The sequence below is a fragment of the Pararge aegeria genome, chromosome 21, assembly GCF_905163445.1.
Source record: "Pararge aegeria chromosome 21, ilParAegt1.1, whole genome shotgun sequence".
Taxonomy (NCBI): domain Eukaryota; kingdom Metazoa; phylum Arthropoda; class Insecta; order Lepidoptera; family Nymphalidae; genus Pararge; species Pararge aegeria.
Window position 1 is genome coordinate 15,664,131 of NC_053200.1, and position 27,129 is coordinate 15,691,259.

Sequence of the window (27,129 nt, forward strand, 5' to 3'; positions counted from 1 at the left end):
CTTTGAAACAAGTTATTTGATTTGCAGAGTGAGATGGTAATTAAATGAATTAATACGCCTTTGAGAACATTATGAATAACTCACAGGCTGACCGTTGAAGCAAGTGATGTTTAATTGGTTTCCCCATTAACCTACATATAGTTCTACATAATGTTCTCAAAAGTGTGTGAAGTCCACCAATCCGCACTGGGCCAGCGTGGTGGACTACGGCCTTAACCTCTTCTCCCGTGCCTTGTAGTGGGCCGGTAATGGGTTGATATGATGATGATTATGAGGTTTCTGTATTTTCCTAATTCTGTGGGGTTTTTATTTCATGGTAGTTATACCATGAAATAAAAAAAAAATGTTTCAAGTTACATAATTTCTTTGTCGTTGTACGTTTATGTACATGTTACATCTTTCGCTACCGTGCTTTTCGTCGTTTACATTGTAAACACTACTCTTAGATATGCAAAATTAGATAAAGAATAAACGACGAATAGTCGGAGTATCTTACGGTACACAAACTAGTTAGCAATCAGTTGCTTACAATGACTGACGCGCAGCATATACTGAGCGAGGTTCTGAACAGAATACTGGACGAAAAAAGTTACAGGCCGCGAGAGGTCAAGATCAAACCTACAACCACAGATTGTACAAACTACACGACATCTCTATTCCTTATCAACGCCTCATCGCCTAATCGCGATGATCTAAAACTATTCGCAAAAGTGGCCTGCTTGGGAGACAAATTGCGAGCTGAGCTAAACGCCACTTGGATGTTTGAGACGGAAATTTTCGTCTACAGCCATCTCGTTATAGCCTACGAAGATATTCAATGGAAACATAACGTACCGGATGAGTATAAATATACATTCCCGAAATTTTATGGATGTAATACCAAATTGGGGCAGGAGACAGTTGTTATGGAGAATTTGATAGAAGCTGGATTCAAAGCGTATAACAGATTTGCTTCGGTGGACTGGGATCACGCGAGTGCTGCTGTGGAGAATATAGCGAGGTTCCACGCTTTGTCGTTTGCGTTTGCGAAATACTATCCTGAAGAGTTTGGAAGATTAACGCGTCACATGGAATTCCGAGTGGTTAGAATGGGTGAGGGCGAGCTAAGTGAAGCAACGACTACTATACGTGAGAGAATGGTGAATAATGCTATAGGTAACTACTCGTAACTCCAACACGGCTAGCGTGGGCAGGAGACAAAAATTTTATCCGCCAATTATAATTCCCCTGATATAATTGGCGGATAAACAGTGGGTATGAGCACAACTTTACTTTCGGGGGGCCGAGTTCGAATCTCACGCACCTCTAACTTTTCTAAGTTATGTGCGTTTTAAGTAATAATATATCGTGAGGAAACCTGCATGCCTGAGAGTTCTTCATACTGTTCTCCAAGGTGCGTGGAGTCCACCAATCCACACTGGGCCAGCGTGGTGGACTAAGGCCGTAACCCCTTCTCATTGTGGGAAGAGAAACGTACTCTGTAGTGGCCGGTAATGGGTTGATGTGATGATGATGATATCACCCGATGAGGGATACAATTTACGTGTAAATAAAACTTCTCCTATTCCCTGTTACGTGCTTGGCAGGTAAGCACGTAACAGGGAATAGGAGAAGTTTTATTTGCATTACATTACTCATACCCACTACTGGAAAATGTTTGTGTGATGAGCATAAATGTTTTTCAGTGTCTGGATGTTTATATCTATATTCTAAGTATTTATGTATATTATTCATAAAAATATTCATCAGTCATCTTAGTACCCATAACACAAGCTACCCTTACTTTTGGGCTAGATGGCGATGTGTGTTATATCCTAGTATATTTATGTATTTATTATAGGTGGAAATAATATCAACATTATATACCGTAATTAGGGGGTAGGGCCGTAGTCCACTCTGACCCATTGCGAACTGGTAGGCTGAACTCCACACACCTTTGAGTACATTATGGAGAACTCTCAGATACATTATGTTTTTTTCCTTGACCGTCGAATCGAGTAATATTTTAATTGCTTAAAACGCGCTTTACTTAAAAAATTTAAAGCAGGGATTTGAACTCGGCCCCCCGAAAGTGGAGTCTTATCCTATCGCTTCATATTATAAATGCGTACTTAATAATATAAATGCGGAAGTGGGACTGTTTATTTTGCTAGTTATGGTTTAATATAACTGCCATATACCTAACAGGTTAGCCCGTTACGATTTTAGACTGCAACAGATGAGATTGCAGTAAATGGCTAACTTGTAGCGAAATAAAATAAAAAAAACTGGCTCTTTTACTTTGTGCGAATAGCTTGCACCAGGTAACATGTGCAGAATGTTAACGGATGATCAAGTATTACGCGAGTGTACTTGCATATGACAACGCTCCAGATTGCATACAATCTCCGAAATCGCGTGCAAAGTAGGTGAATGGACCTCTTGAAAGCTGCTGTTTTAACGTGAGTTGACTGCCCCCAGATAGACCCAATTCCAAAATTAATGTTTTATAATTCTTCAAAGTTCTACAAAGATAGCACCAAATTGTAAACAAAACAACGTTCACTACAATCTAGGGTCAACTTAATAATGAACTATTGGAAGATTATGTTGTTTTTTGTTTTAAACGTTGTAGATAATCCGTTGCGGCGATTGATAGCACGTAAAACGAAACGTTCTTTTGTTTCTAAAGTTCTAAACTGCCATCCTTACACGTTTACAAGAGTTTTTTATCAGAGCGCTCGTCCGGGCGTGTGCAATCTGGCGCGTTTCCACATGCACGTATACTCGCGTAAGCCTTGCACGAGTTTCTTGCTATACCATTTATTAAACATATTACACAATAGCTGTTGCCCGCATTCTTCATTTATTGATAATAATATAGGAATAAAAAAATGGCCGAAGCCTTGCCGCTTAGCCTGGACGAACATAATATACTTAGTGGCAGGCAAACACAGTCAACCACGATGAAATCCCATACTATGTATACAGTGTGTAACAGAATTACAAAATAATATTGAAGGATTCATACGTATATTTCATAAGGAATCACCCTGTAAAAATATTACATCAAAAGAAGCATATTTATATTTCCATACAAACGAATTCAAAGTGTTTACTTAAGTCAACCCTATTGAAGATAAAAGACCGACACGCGCATAGTACCTATGCTTCGCGACGCGTACCTAATAAAGTGACAGGAAGCACATAATTTTGCATGTGACGTTAGGGCTGCATCTGATTTCTTTCAATAAAAACTTTGGCAGTGGTGTACTCGAAAAATATTAGGTTTTCGGTTACAGAGATAAGTCTAAGAGAAAGTACATAATGTACCCCTAACGCCTGTGAAGTATTATTTCGGTTTTCATTTACACGTTGTTTAATCATATACATCCATCATAGCCTTTTGGGAACGGTTGAACCACAGGCTTCCCGAGTAGAAGTTTTGGCAGTATACGCTGTAAGCAGAGAAACCTTTGTTACAATAATAAAGATCCTCCCTTTATTTCTAGGTTTGATAAATGAAGAGCAAAGGGCTAAAGTACAGGCGTTCCTTTTAAAAAACCAGCTGCGAGACAAGTTTAACAAACCTCACGGGATACCGGTCATTGCACATGGGGATTTCCGAATGTGTAACATGTTGTTTAGGAGACAGGTAAGTGCGTGAGGATGACATCACATTTCCTCCTTGATAGTTCTATTTTTTTTTTTTTTTTTTTAAGTATATAGACAAGTGCTTGACTGCAATCACACCTGATGGTAAATGATGATGCAGCCTAAGATGAAGCGCGCTTGCCTAGAAGATGCCTATTCACTCTTGATTTGAAGGTACCCAGATTATAGGTATCAGGGAAGACGGAAGATGGTAGGGCATTCCAGGCCTTTGCGGTGCGGATCAGAAAGGAAGAAGCAAAACGCTTCGTACGTGTTGATGGTATTTCAACCACGTAACGGTGCAGATTCTTTCGCTGCCTCGCAGTTCGATGGTAGAAAGGAGATGGTTTGACCAAATCGAATAGCTCCTGAGCACACTCTCCGAAATGTATCTTGTAGAAAACAGCCAGACAAGCAACCTTGCGCCGGTGTTCAAGGCTTTGAAGTCTACTGACTACAACGTCGTTGCCAATGAGTCTCCTAGCACGACGATCCACCGAATCCAAAGCATCGATCTGGTACTTGGCAGAGCCATCCCATAAATGGCTGCAGTACTCCATGCACGACCGAACCTGAGCTTGGTACAGGGTTAGAAGCTGTTCTGGCGTGAAGTAGCGCTTAACTTTGTTGAGGATGCCAAGTTTTTTGCCAGCAGTTTTAGCTTTGGACTCGATGCATTGTCCAAAGCTTAGATTGGACGAAATGCTGATACCTAGGAGCTCAATACTATTCGTGATTGGCACAGATACATTTCTGAAAGTCGGAGTTAGGGGGAACGGACTCCGTTTGGCGGAAAACAAACACGCTTGGGTTTTGGAAGCATTAAACTGTACCAGATTAGTGTCACCCCAATCGGACACCTCGCTTAAGGCCAGATTAACGCGTTCCACCAAGGCCTCTCTGAGCACAAGAGTTTCGTCTCCACTAGCTCGTGGACTGGACATGTATCTAACCGTCACAGTGCTGTCATCTGCATACCCAAAGATGCCGGGTTTTAACAGATCATTTATATGCAGCAGGAAGAGCGTAGCGGAAAGAACCGATCCCTGAGGGACACCAGCGTTGATGGCCATTAGGTCAGACGAGGACCCATCGACGACAACCCGAAAAAATCGTCCACTCAAGAAATCAGCGATCCAGTTGCAAAAACTAATGGGTAACCCGTAGGCTGGAAGCTTGTGCAGAAGACTTTCATGCCAGACACGGTCAAAAGCTTTCGATACATCGAGTGAAACGGCGAGCGCTTCACCGTGCTTATCCATGGCTTCACCCCAGATGTGCGTGGCATACACTAAAAGATCCCCTGTTGACCGATTTCGTCGAAAACCGTAATGACGGTCTGACAGGAGTTCGTTGTTTTCTAGGTATGCCAGAAGTCTGTTATTAAGTACACGCTCCAGACTTTTACATAATAAAGAGGTGATAGCAATTGGTCTGTAGTTAGATGGGTCGGCACGGCTACCCTTTTTTGGAACAGGTTGCACGTTGGCAATCTTCCAAGCTTTCGGGACCTGAGTGGTTTTAAGGGAGAGGCGGTATAAACGTGTTAGAATAGGAGACAATTCGGGAGCACAGGTTTTAAGAACCGCTGCTGGAATTCCGTCAGGACCACTGGCTTTATTCACATCCAGATTGCGGAGCACTTTTAAAACCTCACACTGTCGAGTTCTATTATTTATTTATTTATTTTTTTAGCAACGCACCCCGTGAGGACATTACAGTTGAGAAATTCTTCTCCCGGGGGCTATTAAAAGAATGTAGGAACTTGTAATAATAACAACAAATTAAATTAAATTAAAACATAAAAATAAGTTATATAACATATAACAATAATAACAATAACCAAAAAATCAAATTCAAAATAATAATAAAAAAAAAGTGTGTGTCAGCTCCGACGCACGACTGGAGTTTACTCCTTAAGTACGATGCTCGAAACATACACAAAAAGAGTTTATTTAGCTGAATAAAGATTAATACCATATGAAAGGGTAAATTAAAAATCCTGTGCAATTTATTCACACACGGCGGAAGTGTAACTTCTTAAAAGTAGCCTACGGGAGATTGAGGTGGATATAGAGTATCAGAACTATTAGGATAAATGTAATGTTTATTATTTATTTTCCATGATAACTAGAATAGGAAAAAAAATGTATAATGTTTTCTATCTCACTCTGTCCCATACATTTATGTGTTTGCTTCTTTACCTAGATAATATACGGTTTCCTTGGTAACTTAAATAGGAAAATAAGTAAATTAAACGAAAGCGACGTTGCATGTTTGCGCATCACAGTTGCCGGGCATGCAACGTCGCAAAGTGAAAACGTAACGAGGTCATTCATCAGTAGATTTTACTCCTCACATTTTCTCATACCGGGAGCCTTATATATGAAAATCAATTCTTGAGGAGTAAACTCCAACAAAACATTCAAACATATAATGAATATCTTAGATTACCTACTGTCTAATAACATTTTAATTATCAGCAGTCCACTGCTGGGCTAAAGGTCTCTCACAACGGTAGAGCTTGCATATAAGTACAACGCTGGGCAGACGGGTTGGTGATCGCAGTAGATGAAAGCGCAGAGGCCTCTGCTGCCCGGTCTCCGTTATATTCCCTTAGTCGCCTCGTACGACAAATTATGAAAATTAAGCTCAATTTGCTATACGTACTCAGCGAAAAGCAGGAGAATCTGTATGAACTGCGACTCGATGTAATTTACATTGCCGAAGATCTGTTTAGTGTGGTGCATAGGCATTGAAGAAATTATAAATCTCTATCTCCACTAATCTCTACTAATATTATAAACTAGCTGTTGCCCGCGACTTCATCCGCTTTTGTTATTCGAAAGACATGTGCCTCATAAATGTGGCAGCACTTTATGTATTTAGGATAGCTAAGCCTGGTGTAAAATCGTCAAATAGGATAAAAAGTATCCTAAATTACTTCTAATACCTTCAGAAATATGTGTACAAAGTTTCGTGATGATCGGTTAAGTAGTTTTTGCGTGAAAGTGTAACAAACAAACTTACATTCACATTTATAATATTAGTAGAGATGTCAATGTAAGTTTGTTTGTTACTCTTTCACGCAAAAACTACTAAACCGATCCGCATGGAACTTTGTACACATATTATTGGAAGTGTTAAAAGTAATATAGGATACTTTTTATCTCGACATTAAGCTCGGTTCCTTTTGATAGTGTTTGACGATTTTACACCATAACTCCGACAAATTATAACCGATTTTAATTTTGGCCCTGCTCTGTGTAGATCTGATGAATGTGGTTGGATATAGAGGAAAGAAAGAAAAAAAAAAGAACTCAGCGGACAGCAGCAAACCCCTCATCATTTAATGCTTAGCGATAAAGAATACTTTAATTTTTTTAATAACTAAAACTTCATTGAGTGCCACATCAAAAAACCAAATTAAAAGCGGACGAAGTCGCGGGCAACAGCTAGTTACAGCATACAGATTCTCCTGCTCTTCGCGGAGTATGACAAATTAAGCTTAACTTTCATACTTTTCATGCTTCTATCCTCATGCTTCTGTCCTCGTTCGAAACTCGGGAGAAGAGGAGTGTCAACTATACCCATAACACAATATATAACGCCTTCTCTTCCCGCGGATGTCGTACGAGGCGACTAAGGGTATGCAGCTGAGGATATTTTTTTTGGAACGTGGAAAAAATCCCTTCGGATATGTCTTACTTGCACGGACTAAAACAACCACCCCTTTTTCTCCACAGCGTTTTCTCTCTTTTCCTTCTCATCTCTTTCTCGTTCCTCTCTCCTCGCCTTTATGCTTCTTAGCATTTGTGCATATTTTTGCCATTCAACTTCACTGGAGAGCATGCAGCTGACGATGGGCTCTGGTATACTACCATCTATTGCGTTCACCGACTTGTGTACCCAGCGCGGATTTCAGCAAATTAAGCTTATGTTCACTAATGTATATCACGGCATTCCGCAAAGTAACGCCTGCTTCTATCAAAATAGCAAAGTGTACTAATTAAACTATTGCTATTTTTGTGCTATTTAATAGAAAACTTATTTACGAAAAATAATCAGCCGAATTTAAAGTATAAAGTTTTAAACTACTACTCTGTAGGTTTATTTACAGATTCACTTCATCATCGTCATTATCATCAACCCATTAGATATCTCTTCTCAGAATGAGAAGGGTTTAGACCGTAGTTCTACCAAGTGCGGATTGATAAACACCACACTCCCTTTAGAACGTTATGGAGAGAACTCCCAGACATACAGGTTTCCTAACGATGTTTTCCTGCACCGTTTAAAGCAAGTAATATTTAAATTAGTTAAATTAAAAACACACATAACTCCGAAATATCCGTAGTGCGTGCCGGGGCTCCAACTCCGTCTCCACGTAAGGAAAGCCGAAGCCTTACCCACTAGGCTATCACCGCTTCTCATAAATTCATTTACGCGGTATTATTTCCAATGCGTTATTGTATTGTATTAATAATTAAAGTGCCCGACCGTGAATTTACTTTTTTTTATTTATTAATGCCTTGTGGCTGTCAAATTTTAAACCGTTAATGTACTTTAACCTTTGCAGTTTTTTCAAACAATGCAACTCTTTTAACAACCATACAGTTATATAACTAGTAATATATAATAACGTAGGTAGTTCAAATAAGTCAAAACGATGTGCAATTATAGCTAGTTATACTTACCTAATAGTTATTATTTATGAGGCGATATCAAATGCTTCGAATTCCAACGGAAAAAATTACATGCAAATCACTGATGAGTGATGAATCAGAGTCCATATAGATGTGCAGGTAACCGCTTTAATTCTAACAAGTTTATACCTAGCGAGCATAGTCGAGTAATAAGCATTATGTAAAGCAAATTCCCTTACCGATTTCTTCTTTTAAATATGCGAGAGATAAGATTTAATATATGGGTATAGTGCACAAGTGTGTGCGCAAACACAGATGCACTCCTTATTCCCTCAGTCTCATAGTCCGATGGGAGGGCAGCTCCGAAACAAACGGAAAGAGCTGGCGCAGGACAGGTAGTATAACGTAGCTACTCTCCGAGGCATTTGGGTGAATCCCCGCCAAATTCTTAAACAAGCTCCGGGCTGGTACCTAATAAGAATTTCTTATACTTACTGTTGATTCAAATTATATTTCAAACAATATACCTAGTGCTTGTAAGTTAAAAAATGCTCTTTATAAACAAAAATTGGATAAAGGCAACCGATTCAATAACAATGTTCAAAATATATATGTAATGGTTAACATAATGGACATAAGTTAGTGGCATCTGCATATCGTCTGCGAAAGGTACAGAAGTCATTTGTTTTTATTATATGCTTGAGTACAGGCTATTTATATCTTCATGACATCGGCCCACTACTGGGCACGGGTCTCCTCCTACAATAAAAAGGGGTTAAGGCCGTAGTCCACCACTCTATCGCTGATTGGTGGACTTCACACACCTTTAAGAACATTATTTAGAACTCGCAGACACGCAGGTTCCCTCACGATGTTTTCTTTCACCGTTGAAACAAGTGATATTGTAATTACTTAAAACGCACATAACTTAGAAATGTTAGAGGCGTGCTGGGACTCGAACTCGGCTCCCTGAAAATCAAATCGAGTTCCTACCCAGAGCACTATCACTGCTTCTAAACCTTACCTATTTTATATTGATACCTTAATTAATTTTGGACTTACCAATGCTTAAATTTAAACAATGTGTTAAAACACTTTAAATAAATCGAGGTTACTTAACGATTGATGAATTTATTTACGACACGGCTGCTTGGAAGCAGGCCGCCCCTCTGTCACACAAAAGATAGAAAAATTCAACAGATTGTAAACTAAAAAAGAGCAATCTGCTGAGTTTCTTGCCGGCTCTTTGCGGTAGAATCTGCCTTCACTACAAACAGACTTTTCATAATTTTGCTTCTAAACTATGCCTACCTGAAATTAATAATTTTGATTGAAAACCCCAAAACAATTTACTAGCCCGAAGCGGGAATCGAACCCAGGATCTCGTGATCTGCAATCGGACATGCTCACGGACCAACGAGGCATTCTGTCCTTTATGTTATTGGCAAAGGTCACAATAACTGCGGATCGAGGCTATCGCAATAAAGTGCCTAATTCGCTTGACCTCGGTACAGCCAAGAACGTTTTTTGCTGCAGTTTTTATGTAACTATTTAGCAATATGTCATTGTTTTTAAATTGCAATCATCTTCGTCGCATTTCTGTGTACACTGTTCAGGCCTCCTCTCGTAGAAGAATGGGTTGCAGAGAATAAACCCGCTGTGTTACTCAAATGCAACTTGGCGGGCTTTAACAAATACAATCATATTATATGACTCAGTAGGTACTCTGATGGATATGACTATTAGCTATGAAATTTAAATTGTATTCGTATTTGTATCCTCTTTGCTCGTAACAACTCTAAATTTGTGCCGCCATTAAACGACCGCTTAAACATTCAATTGGAACCTCCTAGATTTGGCCCGACGCGCGACGCGTTCTATTGAAAGCATTTATATATTTTATTGAGGAGCAATTCTTTATTTATTGTTCTATATATTCGAGAGTACGTAAAAATTAATTGAGATCGTACCCTCTTAATGCATCCATAATCAGAATGTTAAGATACGAATGTAGATAAAGATTATTAATTATTTATTTATCATCTATTTTTACGTTCAAATAAGAGATTGTGTTACAACTGCAACAGTAGGTATACCATTTAGGTGTTACATAAATAATTTATGATTATAATATTACGAAAGATAATAACAATGAGTCTTGATTGCTGCTGTAAAGTGTCGACCCATACCATCAGTTGTAAATCAAGAACGGAACATGGCGGACGCGGAAAAAACATTACGCGATTTGCTTGACAAAATATTGGACGATAGAAATTATAGACCGAGGGAAATCGAAGTCAAGGCTATTCCAACTACCGGAGCGAATTACACATCAGCTTTATTCATAGTTAATGTTTCATCACCCGATCGTGATGATCTGAAGCTGTTCGCAAAAGTCGCTTGCATTGGAGAGACAATGCGAGTCCGCATGCATGCTGATTGGCTGTACAAAACAGAACGTGTAGTTTACAAACAACTTGTCAAAATATACGAAGATATACAAAAGGAAACAAATGTTCCGGAAGAACATAAATATGTTTTCCCACAATTCTACGGATGTAATGAAGAACTGGGTGAAGAAACGGTTGTAATGGAGAATTTGATTGCGGTTGGATTCAAATCTTACGACAGGTTCAAATCAATTGAATGGGATTCAGCGAGTATTGCGGTTGAGAATTTAGCAAAGTTCCACGTTTTGTCGTTTGCCTTTGCAAAATATCGGCCTGAGGAATTTGAAAAATTGACAGCTGACATGTTATATGAAATCGGTAACCCTGGTGATGAACCGGATGAAAATATGATGGCTCTGTGGATGACCATGGTTGAGAATGCCGTGGGAGTGGTGAAGGAAGAGCACAGGGAGCGTGTGAGGGATTTCGCAATGAAGAATAACTTATGGAATAAGTTTTACAAGCCAATCGGAAAACCGGTTATATCCCATGGAGATTACCGGATGAGCAATTTGTTGTTTAGAACACAGGTGAGGTTTTATATTTTTTTAGCAGTTTGCCAAGTTATATCTCTTCACTCTTGCCTTATAAGCGTTTTATTTGAACTTGAAGGTGTAATGTGAAAAATAAATACTAGGAAGTGTTATTTAGGTTTGGTAATATTTGAGTAGCAGGACATTCTCTGATATGAAGCCGTTTCTGATTTAGGTAACAATCTTTAATACGACAACTAGCTTTTGTCCACGACTTCGCTCGTTTTAATGTACCTAAATGATTTGAATTTAATCGAGTTATCTCACAAATATGTCATTGAAATTGGTTGTGAATTGAAGCTAAAGTATTTTTTTCTAATTTAAAAGCGCAATGTTGCCTCGAAGACCCTGATCCGCTGTCAATATCTGACCTTTAAAATCACAGAAAAAACCACAGTGTTATTACAGCTACAGATAATACTGTGGGCATGTTAAATCCTCATATTATTACTTAACCTGCAATTCAAGAATCTGACTCATATTGCATCTGTGTAGATGTGGTATCATCCATATCTATAAAAACTAGTATAATAAATGCGAGAGAGTGTCTGTGTTGTGTTATAAATGTTCGCTCAGCCACCGATCTTGAGAAAATTTGACAAATATATTGCTTGCATCCTTGAGATGGTCATAGGATACTATTTATCCCAGAAAAGTTTCAGGATTACGACCCCGGGGGGACTTAAAAAACTTTTAAAATTTTAAGACCTTACCTTGGCGAAATCTTGCATCCTGGAGATGGATATAAATACTTTTATCCCGGAAAAATAAACGGTTTCCGCGGAATTTTAAAAAGCGAGATAAATGCGGGTAAAGCTGCTGGCAACAGCGTATTAAGATTGAAACGATTTGAATGGAGTTTATTGTGTTTTTTGCATAACTTACGCGTTGTTCTGCGAAGGTCAAGCCATACGGTGACCAGCGTTACTTTGTACTTCGCCTGGAAAAAGACTTAAGGCAATATATGTATAAACCAATAATAATGCTGATGCTATTTGTTTTATGTCGACTGTGCTAAATCTCTGAAACTTCTCATAAAAAGAATAATTCAGAATTTATAAATATTCCACCCATAGCAGGGTTAATTAATTATTAATTAGGATATGAAAGTTCATTCGTTCATTTGATACCCATATTGAGAGGGTTGTGAAAAAAAATGTTATCCACAATGCGCACGCGCACACGCACACGCACACGCACACGCACACACACACGCACACGCACACACACGCACACGCACACACACACACACACACACACACACACACACACACACACACACACACTCTCTCCCGCCCATTAAACAAATCCATGACAAATTCAGTTAGGTATACTAAAGATATGGCGAAAGTAAAAATGCCACTACGATTCATAATATTTCTAGTTTTTTTGAATAACAATTATCCGAGTTATTTAAACCCTAAATTTATACATGTTATGATAAATAGCTTTATTTTAATCATCGATAACTTTATCAATTACAAAACACGTGCTAGCTAATACACGAACCTGTTTGATTTGCTGCAGCTAATAAAGATTGCGTTAGCGCCCGATTAGATTGAACGGTAATTAATTATTATTTGCATTGATACGTATTATCTGTGTCACTGAAAATAATAAAGGTGAAAGTTTGTTTGTTTGTTTGTATTCTACATGCAAATTACACACTAATCTCTGAGTTGTTTTTGCTTTCATTTATAGTTCAATTCTTCTTTATTTTGGCAAACATTGTTTTCTAGTTAGTAGTTTTGTTTTATTATAAAGTGATACTAGCCAAACGTCAACTGCTCAGAAGCCTTTACATGGTAGAATACGCCTTAAACGGTCTAAGAAGAAGCCCACAACAAATAGCCGGTTGTTTTTTTTTTAGTTATCACCATCTCACTTTGTTATTTAAAATTATTAAAGACGCAACCTGGTTAGAGCAATAATTTACACCCAAGCATTTTTATCGTTGACGTAGTCCTTTATACTATAATGGGACTTTTCTATTAGCTTACGTTTAATACAAATTTTGAACTGTTTAAGAGACATCAGAGATATCACTGGTAGTTTATTGTAAAATTGTATATAATTTTCTTTAAATTAATTACTTACTTTGTGTCGTCTAGTAAACTGCAAGTTTAATTTTACTACTTCGAATTATTGCAGTCACATTTTCTCTTAGATCTATATAAAAGAAAGTTGTGTTAGTCACACCATTTATAACTCAAGAACGGCTGGACCGATTTTTATGATATTTGATTTATTGGATTCCTCTTAGACCGGAATAGGATAATAAGTATTAAAATATAACATTCATAAAAAAAAAATATCCGCGGTGCGATGTTCGCCGGGACAGCTAGTTTAGATATATTTTTGTGAACGTACAATAAACTGTCAAATATGTATTGGCTAAAGACTGTATTATCTTAACATCTCTAAATTTATTTCTCAGTTTCTCTCTCAGGCCCATTTTATTTATCGCACGAAAACCCCTCTTCTGCAGCACTTAAATAGTACCTACCAATATTAGCATCGTAGTAAAATTCCATATGACATAATGCTGTGAAAGTGTCGTAATGCAGCATTGCTAGTTCCGGTCTGAAAAACGTGTTTGTTTGTGTAGTTACAGGCATATAGGCTTAACATCTATGTTTCAGAATGAGGGCCACGGGGCAGCCTATGCTGGACATGTCCCTCAAATAACTGTAAATGCTGCTCTGTCTATAGTCGATGATATTCTTTTTACCAACAATAGGACCCCATCTGATTGGTCGGTAAAATATTATCATAAAAAAACACGCTACAATTCATAGGAGCAAACAACGTAGCTGTGAGGGCGGGCGATGCGATGCGGTGGGTGGGGTTTATTCTATTGTATATTGTATAGAAACAGGCGTTACTTTGCGGAAATCCATGATATATTATCAAAATTAAGCTTAATTTGCTATACTCCGCGAAAAGCAGGAGAATCTGTGTGGTGTAATTTATAATTTCTTCAATCCTTATACTCCACACCAAACAGATCCTCGGCAATACACCGACGATACTCTACGCACGTTTCGCTCCGAAACCGGAGCATCATCAGGAGATGTTGACTTTACAATGAATAATTGTTAAGTATTTCTGTTTGGGGTTTATTCTGTAGAACAGCCGATTAAAATTTGTATGGGAAAAAATACTTATCAGGCGTAGGAAGCGCACATAGCTACGGGAAACCGCTATTGCGTTTTATAATAGTCAGAGTTATCAAGTTTTGTACTCCGACAACGCTTGTTGCCAAGTGGATGTGCAATGAAAAGCAATAATGATTGTTAAATATCATAAGAAACTTTGATCTTTGAATTAGAAATGCCCGCGGCTTCGCATATAGTTATCGTGCACTTCATACATGTACAAAAGCTCTGCCTGCCCTAAAATTTTTGTTTAAGTCATATATGCGAAGGATTTTTCCATTTTATGGCATCTTCTTTCTTTATGCACACCCTGTTCAATAAACCTGTGCACGCCACTGCGCATAGTTACTAGTACAACTATTGTAACGTTATTTTAATGATCATGTTATATTTATGTTTTATTTTTCTGTTTTAATTTCTTTTGTGCTCTCATAAATTCAATTTGTGTAATTTAATTGACTATATAAATTGTACTGATGGAATTAAATTATATAAATCCACCCAATTTTTTTTACAATACACGCAACGCCATCTAGCCCCAAAGAAAGCGTAGCTTGTGTTATGTGTACTAAGATAGCTGATAAATACTTTTATGAATATAATACACATAAATACTTATGATATACAGATAAACACCCAGACACTGTAAAACATTGACGTTCATGACACAAACATTTTTCCAGTCGTGGGAATCGAACCTACGGCCTTGGACGCGGAAAGCAACCGGCTCTCATATTATATGTCATAGCTATTACCGGCCCACTACAGGGCGCAGGTCTCCTTTCAGAATGTGAAGGTTTAGGGCCGTAGTCCTCCACGGTGTCCCTTGAACCTGGGTTGGTTGGTGGGGCTTGGTTGACTTCACACGCCTTTGAGAACACTATGAGAACACTATGAGAACTCTCGGGCGTTCACGTTTCCTCACGATGTTGGATTTAGCGTTCCGATGTCACGTAGAAAACGATTAGGGGCATGGATTTCTGCACTTTTCTGACGATAAGCTGATATCACCATTTTATTACCGTTTCTATCCACAAATTATTATAAATATAAGAAGCTACTGTAAGTATATCTATTTGTTTGTATATTGATTGGACAGCTTTTTTTGTAATATAAATATAGTATCTATATCAGCTGTTTTTCCCTTTAATACGCTAAGCTAACTTTGGACTGCATCATCAGGTATGAGATTGCAATCAAGGGCTGGCTTTTAGTAGAAAATAATGAGAGTATAAAAATAAAATAAAAGTTGAATAGTTAAGTTTATAATATTAAATAATATTCACGTAATAAATGTGACTTTAAAACAATAAAATTTACGATTATCATGATAGCGAAAGTAGGTGTAATGTTTGTACAATTGTTTATTATCTTCTTGTTGAACTAATGATTGTGAAATTTACTATTTACCTACTGTTACTACTGTGTGTGGTGTAGTAATTGCAAGTAAAATGCTGTTATTCATTGCGGAGTTTCGTCCTCCATTTTCATTGATATTCACCCGTTTTACATCAATTTTAGGGTTCCGTACCCAAAAGGTAAAATGGGATCCTATTAGGTGCTAAGACTCCGCTGTTCATCCTTCTGTCTGTCGTTCTTTCCCCAGGCTGTACCTATCGCATGAACCTTGAATAGACAGTTGAAATTTTCACAGACCATTTTGCCGCTAAAATATTTTTTGCCGTTTATACGAGTATATAGATAATGTACGTAATATTTCTTGCGCGATTTGATGACCCGGTAAACGGACCGCCATCTATTAAAAGTAATCCGGTAAATTTCGACTGTTCTGCGGCTGCACCCCCTATTAATAAACGTTATGTAATGTTAATAGTTATGTGTAACTATTGTTTTGTCACGCTCTGACATTAGAAAGATGCTGTCAGTTGAAGCGAGACAAAACACTGCGTAACTATTCTGACGTTGACTTATATTAATAAGGAAGCCCAAGTTTAAGGATATCCTAGAAAAGCTCATCTTGCTCTTCGTGTTTGTTTTTCTTTTGGATGTTTGTTACTTAATCACGCAAGAACGGCTGGTCGGATTTGGATGAAATTTGGCATGCATGTAGCCTTTGACATGGAAAAGAACATAGGCTACCTATTATCTCGATTCCTTAAGTAGGGTAAATCGAAAATTGGTAACGATTGCACGGCTATATTAAACCTTAATCCACGCAAACGAAGTCGCGGGTATCAGCTAGTTATTAAATAAATAAAATTTCACATTCCAGGGCGACAGTCTCCAATCCATCGCCGTGGACTATCAGACGGTGCACGCTGGCTGCCCGGTCAGCGACCTCATATACTTCATCTTCACGGGCTCCGATGAGGAGTTCAGGAGGCAGCACTACGAGAGACTCTTAGACCACTACCACTCCAGCCTGGTGCAAGCCCTGGAACGACTTGCCGTGGATCCTAGTGTCTACACGCGAGAAAAGTTTGACAGCGATATGAAAGAGGTGATGTTTTTTTCATTTGTACCTACTACCTAATTATATGTTTAAGCGGTGATGCGCTATCAGGTAGCCTACGTAGGTAGGAGTCGACTCGACTTCACTCTTGGAGGGCCAAGATTGAATCCCAGTACGAACAGCTAACTTTTTTAAGTTATGTGCGTTTTAAGTAGTTGAAAATATCACTTGCTCGGAAAAGGAAAGCATCGAACCTGCATGCCTGAGAGTTCTACTACTACGGCCTTAACCCCTTCTTACTATGGGTTGATGAGTTCAACCCGCATTTGCGGGGACATTTTCCTGTCATGCGAGAACCCAGTTGTTGCGTCTGCCCATAAAGTTACGGACTGCACAGCCTGTAAAACTTTGCCCACCGTTTTTATGCCCCACAGCGGAAAAGTTAAAGAATAAGTCTTTTATAACAAAAATCGAACGTTAGTACGAGCAGTTAGACCTTAAGTTATTTAATAGCAATGTTGTACGAATGCAAATAGAACAAATGTGAATGATGAAATGATGTACAAAGTATAATATGTATACTCAAGCGCAAAAGATCTGTATCCTTATTACAAGATTAGATTGCTATCTCTTGGATAGAAAAAGGCGTTACTTTGCGGAAATCCATGATATATAATGAAAATTAAGCTTAATTTGCTATATATTTCCCGAAAAGCAGGAGAATCTTCATGGTGTAATTTATAATTTCTTCAATCATTATACTCCACACTAAACAGATCTTTGGCAATGTACCCTCTACGCACGTTTCGCTCCGAAACCGGTGCATCCTCAGGAGATGTTGACTTTACAATGAATAATTGACACAATTATTACTTGTAAAGTCATACAGCAAATAAAGCTTAATTTTCATAGTAATTTGCTATCTCGCAATCGTGGAGTCTTTCGCATATCAAATTCTGTGTCGTCGACCTCCTTGGCGCAGTGGTGAGCGCTGTGAATTGAAGTAGGAGGTCCCGGGTTCGATTCCCGGGGGCAGGGGCAATTTAGGAATTTATAATTTCAGAAATTTCTCTGGTCTGGTCTGCTGGGACTGGGTCTTTTTTTCGTAACACCCTACCGAAAAAGAAGTGCCGCTAAGCGATTTAGTGTTCCGGTGCGATGTCGCGTAAAAACCTATTAGGGGTATAAAAAAAAAACATATCATCATCATTATCAACCAATTGCCGGGCGTGGGTGTCCACTCAGAATGACAAGGGTTGAGGTCGTAGTTCATCACGCTTCCCAAGTGCGGATAAGTAAACTAGGGACGCCTCTGAGATCATTGAGGGGAAATCTCAAACATTCTGCAGACTTTACACCCGTTTAATCATCATCATCATCATCATCATCATCATCATCATCATCATCGGCCCACAGGGCACGCGTCTCCTCCCACAACGAGAAGGGGTGAAGGCGGTTCCGAGGCATCGCCAATGACTGCGTGCACTGGGCATTTAACACAAACCGATCCAGCACAGCTAAATTATCACACGATTATATCCACCACGCAGGCCCAGTGCGGATTGGTGGACTTCACACACCTTTGAGAACATTATGAAGAATTTTCAGTTATGCAGGAATCCTAACGATGTTTTCCTACACCGTTAAAACAAGTAATATTTAATTGCTTTAAACACACATAACTCCGAAAAGTTAGAGGTCCGTCTACTATCATCGCTCTGCTATCATACATTGATAAATACTGAGTTTAATCATGAATCGTTCTCTCAACTGAAGAACAACAATTAATCCTCCATTCAACTGCAGATGTTTGCTATCATCGATCTTCTATCATACATCGAAGTAACAACCTCCAGCTTTTTAGTAGTTTAATTCAAAATTCAAAATTCATTTATTTCAAGTAGGCCTAATATAAGCACTTTTGAAACGTCAAGTCTGTCTGTTTGTAGTGACTCTACCACCGGTTCGGAAGGCAGATTCTACCGAGAAGAAGCCGGCTAAAAACTCAGCAGTTGCTCTTTTCCAACATCAAAAATTTACATTTTACATTTTAGCATTCATTTATCTATCTTGTGAGAGATGGAAGCGGAGCCGGATACTTCCAAGCAATCTTGTCATTAAGATATTCATCAATTGTATAGTAACTTCGCTGTAATAAATGTCTTTTAACACATTCTTCAAATTTATGCATTGGTAGGTCCAAAATTACCTTGGGAATCATATTATTAAAGCCAATCCCACAAATGACTTCTGTACCTTTTGCAGACGATATGCAGATGTCACTAATTTATGACCATTTCTTGTAAGTCGACTGTAATATTCAAACGTTCTCGCAACTTCAGATGCTGCCTTACGCGATTCTACTCGGAGTGGTGGTGCTGCCCGTAGTGACGGTGCAGGCGGATCTGGCGCCAAACGTCCAGGGAGACGCAGATGTCAGCGACTTCGTCATGGCGCCCAACGAGCTGTACGCTCAGCGGTTCCGGGGCATCGCCAATGACTGCGTGCGCTGGGGGGCAATTTAGCACGAACCGATCCAGCTCAGCTAAAATAGAAGGCAAGAATTATCCCACGATTATATCCACTGACAAGGGATAATATTTACTTGTCCACCCACCAAAGCACGGCAACAGGTAAAAGGCGAAGCGTAAAGACACTAGAAATGTCATGTAGGTGACGCCTACATGACATTTCTAGTCTTATCGCCGCGACTTGACTGTTAACAAATTGTTATTTGATACAAGAACTACATTTTTAACAGTATAATTGAAACAACTACTCCCAGAACGTGCGTGCGTGTACCTAAACGTATAAACGGCAGCTGAGCGGCTAGCATGGGCTGGAGACATATCTCCCCGGGGAAGGATATAAATGTATCTTCTCCCACATCTTTATCAACTCTCCGAACACTAGCGCACAACTGGAAATAATATCCAAATAATATATGTGTAATAACAGCTCTAACTTTTCTAAGTTATGTGCGTTTTAAGCAATTAAAACCTTATAATCACTTGCCTTAACAGTAAAGGAAAACACCGCGAGGAAACCTGCACAACAAGTCCACTAATCCGCATGTTGCCAGCGTTGGGCTATGGCCTTAAGCCCTTCTCACTGTGGGAGGAGACCCGTGCCCTGTAGTGGGCCGGTAAAGGTGATGAAATGATAGTGATGATGATGAATGAACGGGGGTAAACTTCTCCTTTTCAATATTCCCGCGCTTTAGCAGGGGGACACGTTAATTATATCTTATGTCAGGGGATATAATCGGGGGATATATATTTTGTTTCCTGCCTGTGCTAGCCCTGAGCCGTCATCGTTCCGCGAGCGTTTTGCTATAGAGTGCTATAGAGTGCTATAGAGGGCAACTCTAGTGTATAATTAAAAGGTTTCTATTATGAGAAGTTTACCCTGTTTGATATTACATGAATTACACCCCCTACCCTCTCAGCACATTAACTTCTTCTGCTGGGCCCAGGGCCGCTTTCTCATAGGAGAGGGGATTGTTAATTTGATAAGTTAATAACCAAGACCGACGGCCTAAAGAGGTCTGCAAGGAACGGGGTATGACACCACTAATTTGCCATCTCCGGAGAAATATTATATATGCAACGTGTAACAGAATTACGAAATTATATTGGAGGATGCATATATATATTCCAAAAGGAATCATCCTGTAAAAATCATATATCAAAACAAGCATATTTATTTTTCTATACAAATATAGCAATTTGGCGTTCCTAAAGATTGTAAACTAAGATGTTCGTGGTTAATCAACATTTCTTAAATATAGTTCAACGGGTACATAATATTTTTGGATTTATCGTGATTGGATATCGTGGTATGTACCGGTTGAAGTATATTTAAGAAAAGAAAGATTTGGCGTTCTGGTACGATGCCACTAGAAACCGATTAGGGATATATGTTTAATGCCCCTGCCATACATCACATAGGTGCTATCAACTATTTCCGGGTTAACAACCTCCGTCCTGGCACAATGTTAGCTTGAAAAAAAACTCTTTAGGGGAAATTGAAAATTCGGTCAATAACGTGGACGGCAAATCACGGAAAATCAGTTACCAATTAATAATACTACGGAGTAATGTATATATAATGATTGAACGCACAAATCTCAGAAACTACCAGCGCGATTTAAAAAAAAGAATTATTGAGAATGATGGACTTTCTTATGGGAGTTATTGAATATTTTTTAACATTAAATAGCGGGACACAGCTTGTAACATAGTAGGTATACACTTATTGTGACAACCCACCTCATGTAATAATTACCATTTACGTGTACGAAAACGGAAAATCTAGAAGTAAGTAATATGTACTTGTGATTAATAATTTTTAACGTCTATCCAATAAAATTATAGTAATATAATGAATTTATTTGTTTTTCTTACTTACCTTATGTATTTACGCTTTCTATATGGAGAAGCAACGTATAATTCTGGAGCAGCATTGTTTCAGCTACTTTAGCGACCTCTCTGGCGCAACGGTGGGTGAAGTGTTTTTAAGATGGATGTCCCGAGTTTGATCCCGGCAATTTGGGAATTTATAGTTTCTGAATTTTCTGTCTGTCTGTCTGTCTGTCTGTCGGGTCTGGTTGGTGGCTTCGGCCGCTGTTATCACCCTACATACAAACACGTGCCGCTATTATATTATTTTGACGGCCCATTGGCGCAGTGGGCAGCGACCCTGCTTTCTGAGTCAAAGGCCGTGGGTTCGATTCCCACAGCTGGAAAATGTTTGTGTGATGAACAGGAATGTTTTTCAGTGTCTGGGTGTTTATATGTATTTTATCAGTATTTATGTATATTATTCATTGAAAAAATATTCATCAGTCATCTTAGCACCCATATCACAAGCTACGCTTACTTTGGGGCTAGATGGCGGTGTGTGCATTATCGTAGTATATTTATTTATTTATTTAGCGTTTCGCTACTCTATTAAGTAGAAACCGATTAGGGGTATGGACTTATTATATCTGCCATGCTCCCTAACAACTTAGCAAGCTACCATCTTAGACTGCATCATCACTTTCTTGTTACCACCAGGTGAGTTTGCAGGCTAATTTGTAGTGAAGATATTGTTGACTTTGACTTTGACTTTAGTAGGAGGATTTTTCCATTTTATGCCATCGTCCCGCTTTATGCCTACCCTGGTCATATACTATATGCACGCCACTGCACTATAGGTACCAACATTATTTAAACCTTTTTCGATCGGTATTTTGCTGTACTGTTGTCAGATTTGGGCGTACACAGGTGAACGCCCTATAGTTCTTTTTGCCTTCTACCTGATACAAACAGACGTTAAATTTTCCGGATTTACCATAAGACGTTTTTACATGACGTATTAGCGTAACTAATAGGTCTAGTAATAGGCCACGGAACGCGTGTCAGGTTTATGTAATACAATATTATGACCCATCTCTGTTCAAGAGAAACTAGTTTGAATTTGTCAAGTTGCAGACCTTGTACATCCTCAGCTGACTATTTCTCACTCTCACTGCTGGGCGTAAACCTCATCTAATAGGCGGGCTTTAACAATTGTTATTATTGGTTTTAGAGTAATTGACCCACCACGCTTCTCCAATGCGGATTGGCGGGCTTTATTATCATGTGTAATAACCGGGATGGATGACTTAATGTGCTCCTAGAGAAGTGAGAAGAGAGTGGTGGACACCACCACTGACGGACGCTGGCTTTAGAATTGTAAACGAATGTGAGAAACGTAATCTTTGAAGTCGGGCAACGGGTGATACAACGCGGTGGGTCGGAGGATGAAAGTTTGTATCGTAAAATTAAGCAATTATAGTATCACTTGCGAACGGTGAAGGTAAGAAGAACTCTCAGGCATACAGGTTTCCTCACGATGTTATCATGAGGAAACCTGCATGCCTGAGAGTTCTCCTTCTCAAAGTCACGTGGATTCCACTAATCCGCACTGGGCCAGCTTGGTACTGCAGCCATAGCCCCTTGTCATTGTTGGATGGGTTGATATTTTGTTGATAATGATCGGAAAATTAAGGTACTCTCACCATACCAGACGAGCGAAAATTCAGAAATTGTGAATTCCAAATTTGTACAGTGTCGTATTTGAGAGAACCCAACACCTCCACTCAAAAGACCATAGGGCTTAGCACTGCACCTGGGAGGTTGTCGTCGTCTTACTGTAGCAACTTACAGTTAGCTTTAAGTTAGCAATAATAATAATAATAATAAATAATAATGAATGCTTTTAATTCAGGCCAAATACTCATATGTCAAAAATTAAAACAAGCAAATAAAGACTTCGATAATATAACTGAAATCAAATTAAAATAACTATTACTTAAATACAAGAAAAAAAAAAATATTAAAATTTAAAAACTAAATGAATATTACAAATTAAAAAAAAAATATATAAATATATATATATATATATATATATATCAAAGAGTTCAAAGGTTCAATTACCACAACTAAAAAATGTTTGTTTGATGAACGTGAATGTTTTGCAGTGTCTGGGTGTATATGCATATTATAAGTACTAGCGGACCCGCGCGACTTCATCCGCGAATGAACCGATTAAAAAAATATTCATATGTTGTCGCGGACTGTTTTATAGAACTTTAAAGAAACAACAACAACAATTCCGATATACTTACACGTTTTGCGTAACGTTCACAGTTCACGCATCGCACGCATCAGAATCTCTCAAAAAGGATATTTTTTGCAGTTTTTGCCCGAAATTCCAATATAAATTAATCCTATAGCTAGATCGATTGATCGCCCCCAAAACCCCTGTATACTAAAGTTCATGAAAATCGTTAGAGCCGATTCCGAGATTCCAACTATATATATATCGATAAAACGCGAATAAAATGACATTTTCTAAAAATGAATCCTAGCTAGTTCGATTTATCGCCCCCGAAACCCCCTGAATACTAAATTTCATGAAAATCGTTGGAGCCGATTCCGAGATTCCAATTATATATATATAAGAATTACTCGTTGTATATTATTCATAAAAATATTCATCAGTCATCTTAGTACCCCTAACAAAAGCTACGCTTACTTTGGGGCTAGATGGAGATGTGTGTATTGTTGTTGTATATTTGTTTATTTAACTTACTTTAAAACACGATAAAAATAACATGGGAGTGGTATTTTACTAAAGATGTTATCGGTTCAAAGCAATAAACGCGGTGATGCATTTTGAGCAAAAAATCATTTTGAATATGGTTGAATTCTTTTCCTTCATTGTTCGGTATGAACGACACGTAATGAACTTGTTTTTTTAAAATTTCCGGAGCACAATCCGAAACATTCGTAGTCTACTGGACACAGAATTTTCGTTTGTGTAAGTTAAAATATTATTAAGGCGCGTTCAGCACTTTTTGAGTGAACAAAAATCATGGAGCTCGCGTCACCGAACGCTTTCCATGCGCTATATTTATGCTTTGTATATATGTATATTTTATGAGTGAACCAAAAGGGTGAAACTCGCAGTTTCCAAATTTTGGATAGTAGCAGGTGCGAGTTTCCATTATACAATTTGTAACGGAATTACGAAATACTGTTCATGGGTGTCTCAGTATATTTCATAAGGAATCGTCATGTGAAAAAATTAAATATAAAGAAGCATATTTATTTTTCCATACAAACTAATTCAAAGCGTTCTAAGTGTTTATTTGTGACAACCCTATAGAAGGTAAAAGACCGACACACGCATAGTACCTACACTATACGACTCTTACCTAATAAAGAGACAGGAGTCACTTGATTTTACTTTTGCACGTGATTTTAGCTGTGTCTGATTTCATTCAGTAAAAACTATGGCAATAGTTTATTCGAAAACTATTAACGTTTTGGTTTCACAGATAAGTCTCAGAGACAGTAATTAATGTTTCTCTTAAGCCATTGAAGTATTATTTCGGTTTTCATTTACACGTTGTATACAATAGTTATACAACGTGTACAATTATATATACATACTAGCTGTTGCCCGCGACTTCGTCTGCGTTTTTTTTTTTTAAAGTATTCAGTATCGCTAAGCCTTAAATGAGTATAGTAGTATATAGATATATATATATACTTAAAGATATATATATAATTAATTAAAGACAAATAATTTGCAATAAAATAAAATTGCGACTATAATTAAAGATATAAGCTATCCTATCTCTTAAGTTGGACCAGACTGCTAACGGTTTGCCAATTTAATTTAAAATCGGTTAAGTAGTTAAGGAGTCCATCGCGGACAAACATCGTGACAGGAGATTTATATATATTAAGATATACGTAGAAAATACACATAAACAAACAAGCATTTTTGCCAGTTGTGGGAATCGAACCCAAAGCCCTGAACGCAGAAAGCAGAGCCGCTGTCCACTGTGCCGACCGGCTTTCTAACAATGCCTAAACATTGCCGAAGATCAGCTGTTGGTTGTGGAGTATAAGGAGGATGGAGGAAGTTATGAATTACACCGTAGATATTCTTCAATGAAAATTTTCATCGTCACCGAACATTTATTATAAACTGAATAATTTCCATTCGTAATACAAATTATGGAACATCTCATTGTATTGGTTAATTACGGTTGATTTTTTAATTTTTTTTAAATCCATGAACAAAATATGCACACTATTAATTTAGTAAAACTGACTGTATTGTTTACTAACAACTTGATATTGTACAAACATGCTTACAAATAAATAAGTATTATTATTATTATTATGAGCTAAATGTATACTCTGTATATATGTGTATATAGATTAAGTTTACACTTCTATTGGCAGTGGCCAAAGACAGCCCGGCACGGTTTTATTAACAATTGCAAGTTACACCCTAGCGCAAGGTTGCAAGCGTTTGAGATTTGGTCATTACGAATTTTTTTTTAAATATCATGGAGACAATTCATCTCAAACGCTCAAGTATTACGAAGGGCCAAATGCCATACAAAGGAAGGTTGCGTTTTTCGCTCACCTACAGAGAGGATCCCTGTTCGAGTTTCCAAGGTTGATCCTTGAAGGAAAAATTGCCGGGAAAAGAGCACCTGGGAGACCGAGGAAGAAGTGGTTCGACGATATAAGAGAGTGGACCGGAAATACCTATTCGGTATTGAAGAGGATGGCACATCATCGTTCGACTTTCCACCGTCTGACCTCCGAACTTCAATATGAAGATGGTATCTAATGATGATTCCACTGAGTAGAGCCGGCAAAAAACTCAGCGGATTGCTCTTTTCCAACATCATTTTATAGTTGAACAATCTTTAGAATGTTGCTGTTTTGTGAGAGATGAGAGCGAAGTGGCCTGCTTCCAAGCAGCCTTGTCGTTAAGGAATTCATCAATCGTAAGCAGTGCTTTTGTTCATGTAGTGCACGCCACTGAGTAACCATCATTGTAAAGTGTAAGTAAGTAGCGGGCTAATCTGTTACGGGTATAGAACTATTATTCTTAATATAATACCCCTAGTCGATTTCCACGCGGCATCGTACTGCAACGCTGTCTTTGTCGGTAGGTAATCTGACCAGTCCAGGGACAATTCAGAAATTATATATTCTCGAATTGCCATACAGACGATTGAACTCGGAACCACCACTCACAATACCAAAGCGCACACCACTGCAACAGGGGGCATCGCCCGACTGTAGTTACTTACCAATTACAAAAAAAAAAAAAATTAACAAATTACAACGAAAAATTACACGGGAATTTAATTTTTCTTAAGATTTTATCAGTTTAAAAGAATACACAAGGAAATTCATTTCGAGCAAAAAACGTTTTAAATAATTTTTAAATTCTTTTTCTCTATTTTTCGGCATGAACAGTGACGTTCATAATGCGTTTTCATTTTTTATAAAAAGAAGTAACGTGCATAGAGATTATGCACAGGGTATGCAGATGATAGAAAATGAAGAAAATATCCAGTACATGTTATAATTATTTAAGGCTAGGCTTTTTATAAATCTTAAAAAGCCTATTTTTAAGTTTTTTATAACTCTTACTGGAGATCTGTTTAGTGAGTATAAGGATTGAAGAAATTATAAATTGAATAAGAAATCGATGATCAGGAGAATCTGTACGCTGTATTTCAAAACTTCTTAAATCTTTATATCCCAACTGAACGCATAATAATGGATAGAAGCAGGCGTTACTTTGCTGGATTCCATGATTTATTATGAAAATCAAGCTTAATTTGCTATGCTCCGCGAAAAGCAGTAGAATCTGTACGGTGTAATATACAACTTCTTTAATCTTTATACCTTAATTGAGGCCATAACATTAGATAGAAGCAGGCGT

General features: G+C 38.1%; 2 protein-coding genes across 2 annotated transcripts; both read left to right on the forward strand.

Annotated features, from left to right (window-relative positions):
* The first annotated feature begins 530 nt into the window (after window positions 1–530).
* Window positions 531–8,678, forward strand: LOC120633477. The gene is made up of 3 exons (XM_039903688.1): window positions 531–1,155; window positions 3,492–3,634; window positions 8,595–8,678. Exons 1-3 carry the CDS (start codon window positions 531–533, stop codon window positions 8,676–8,678), a joined length of 852 nt encoding a protein of 283 aa, XP_039759622.1.
* A 1,609-nt stretch (window positions 8,679–10,287) lies between these two features.
* Window positions 10,288–20,559, forward strand: LOC120633298. Its single transcript, XM_039903483.1, has 3 exons — window positions 10,288–11,259; window positions 16,654–16,881; window positions 19,176–20,559. The coding sequence occupies exons 1-3, from the start codon at window positions 10,495–10,497 to the stop codon at window positions 19,356–19,358; spliced, it is 1,176 nt and encodes a 391-aa protein (XP_039759417.1). The 5' UTR covers window positions 10,288–10,494; the 3' UTR covers window positions 19,359–20,559.
* The last annotated feature ends 6,570 nt before the right edge of the window (window positions 20,560–27,129 follow it).

Excerpts from the sequence above, each read along its gene's own strand:
- LOC120633477 (XM_039903688.1), top strand. The coding sequence starts at position 531 with ATGACTGACGCGCAGCATATACTGAGCGAGGTTCTGAACAGAATACTG. Across the intron at positions 1,156-3,491 it reads AATGGTGAATAATGCTATAG|GTTTGATAAATGAAGAGCAA; the intron begins GTAACTACTCGT and ends CTTTATTTCTAG. Across the intron at positions 3,635-8,594 it reads ACATGTTGTTTAGGAGACAG|ATGCACTCCTTATTCCCTCA; the intron begins GTAAGTGCGTGA and ends GCGCAAACACAG.
- LOC120633298 (XM_039903483.1), top strand. The coding sequence starts at position 10,495 with ATGGCGGACGCGGAAAAAACATTACGCGATTTGCTTGACAAAATATTG. Across the intron at positions 11,260-16,653 it reads ATTTGTTGTTTAGAACACAG|GGCGACAGTCTCCAATCCAT; the intron begins GTGAGGTTTTAT and ends TTCACATTCCAG. Across the intron at positions 16,882-19,175 it reads TTGACAGCGATATGAAAGAG|ATGCTGCCTTACGCGATTCT; the intron begins GTGATGTTTTTT and ends TCGCAACTTCAG.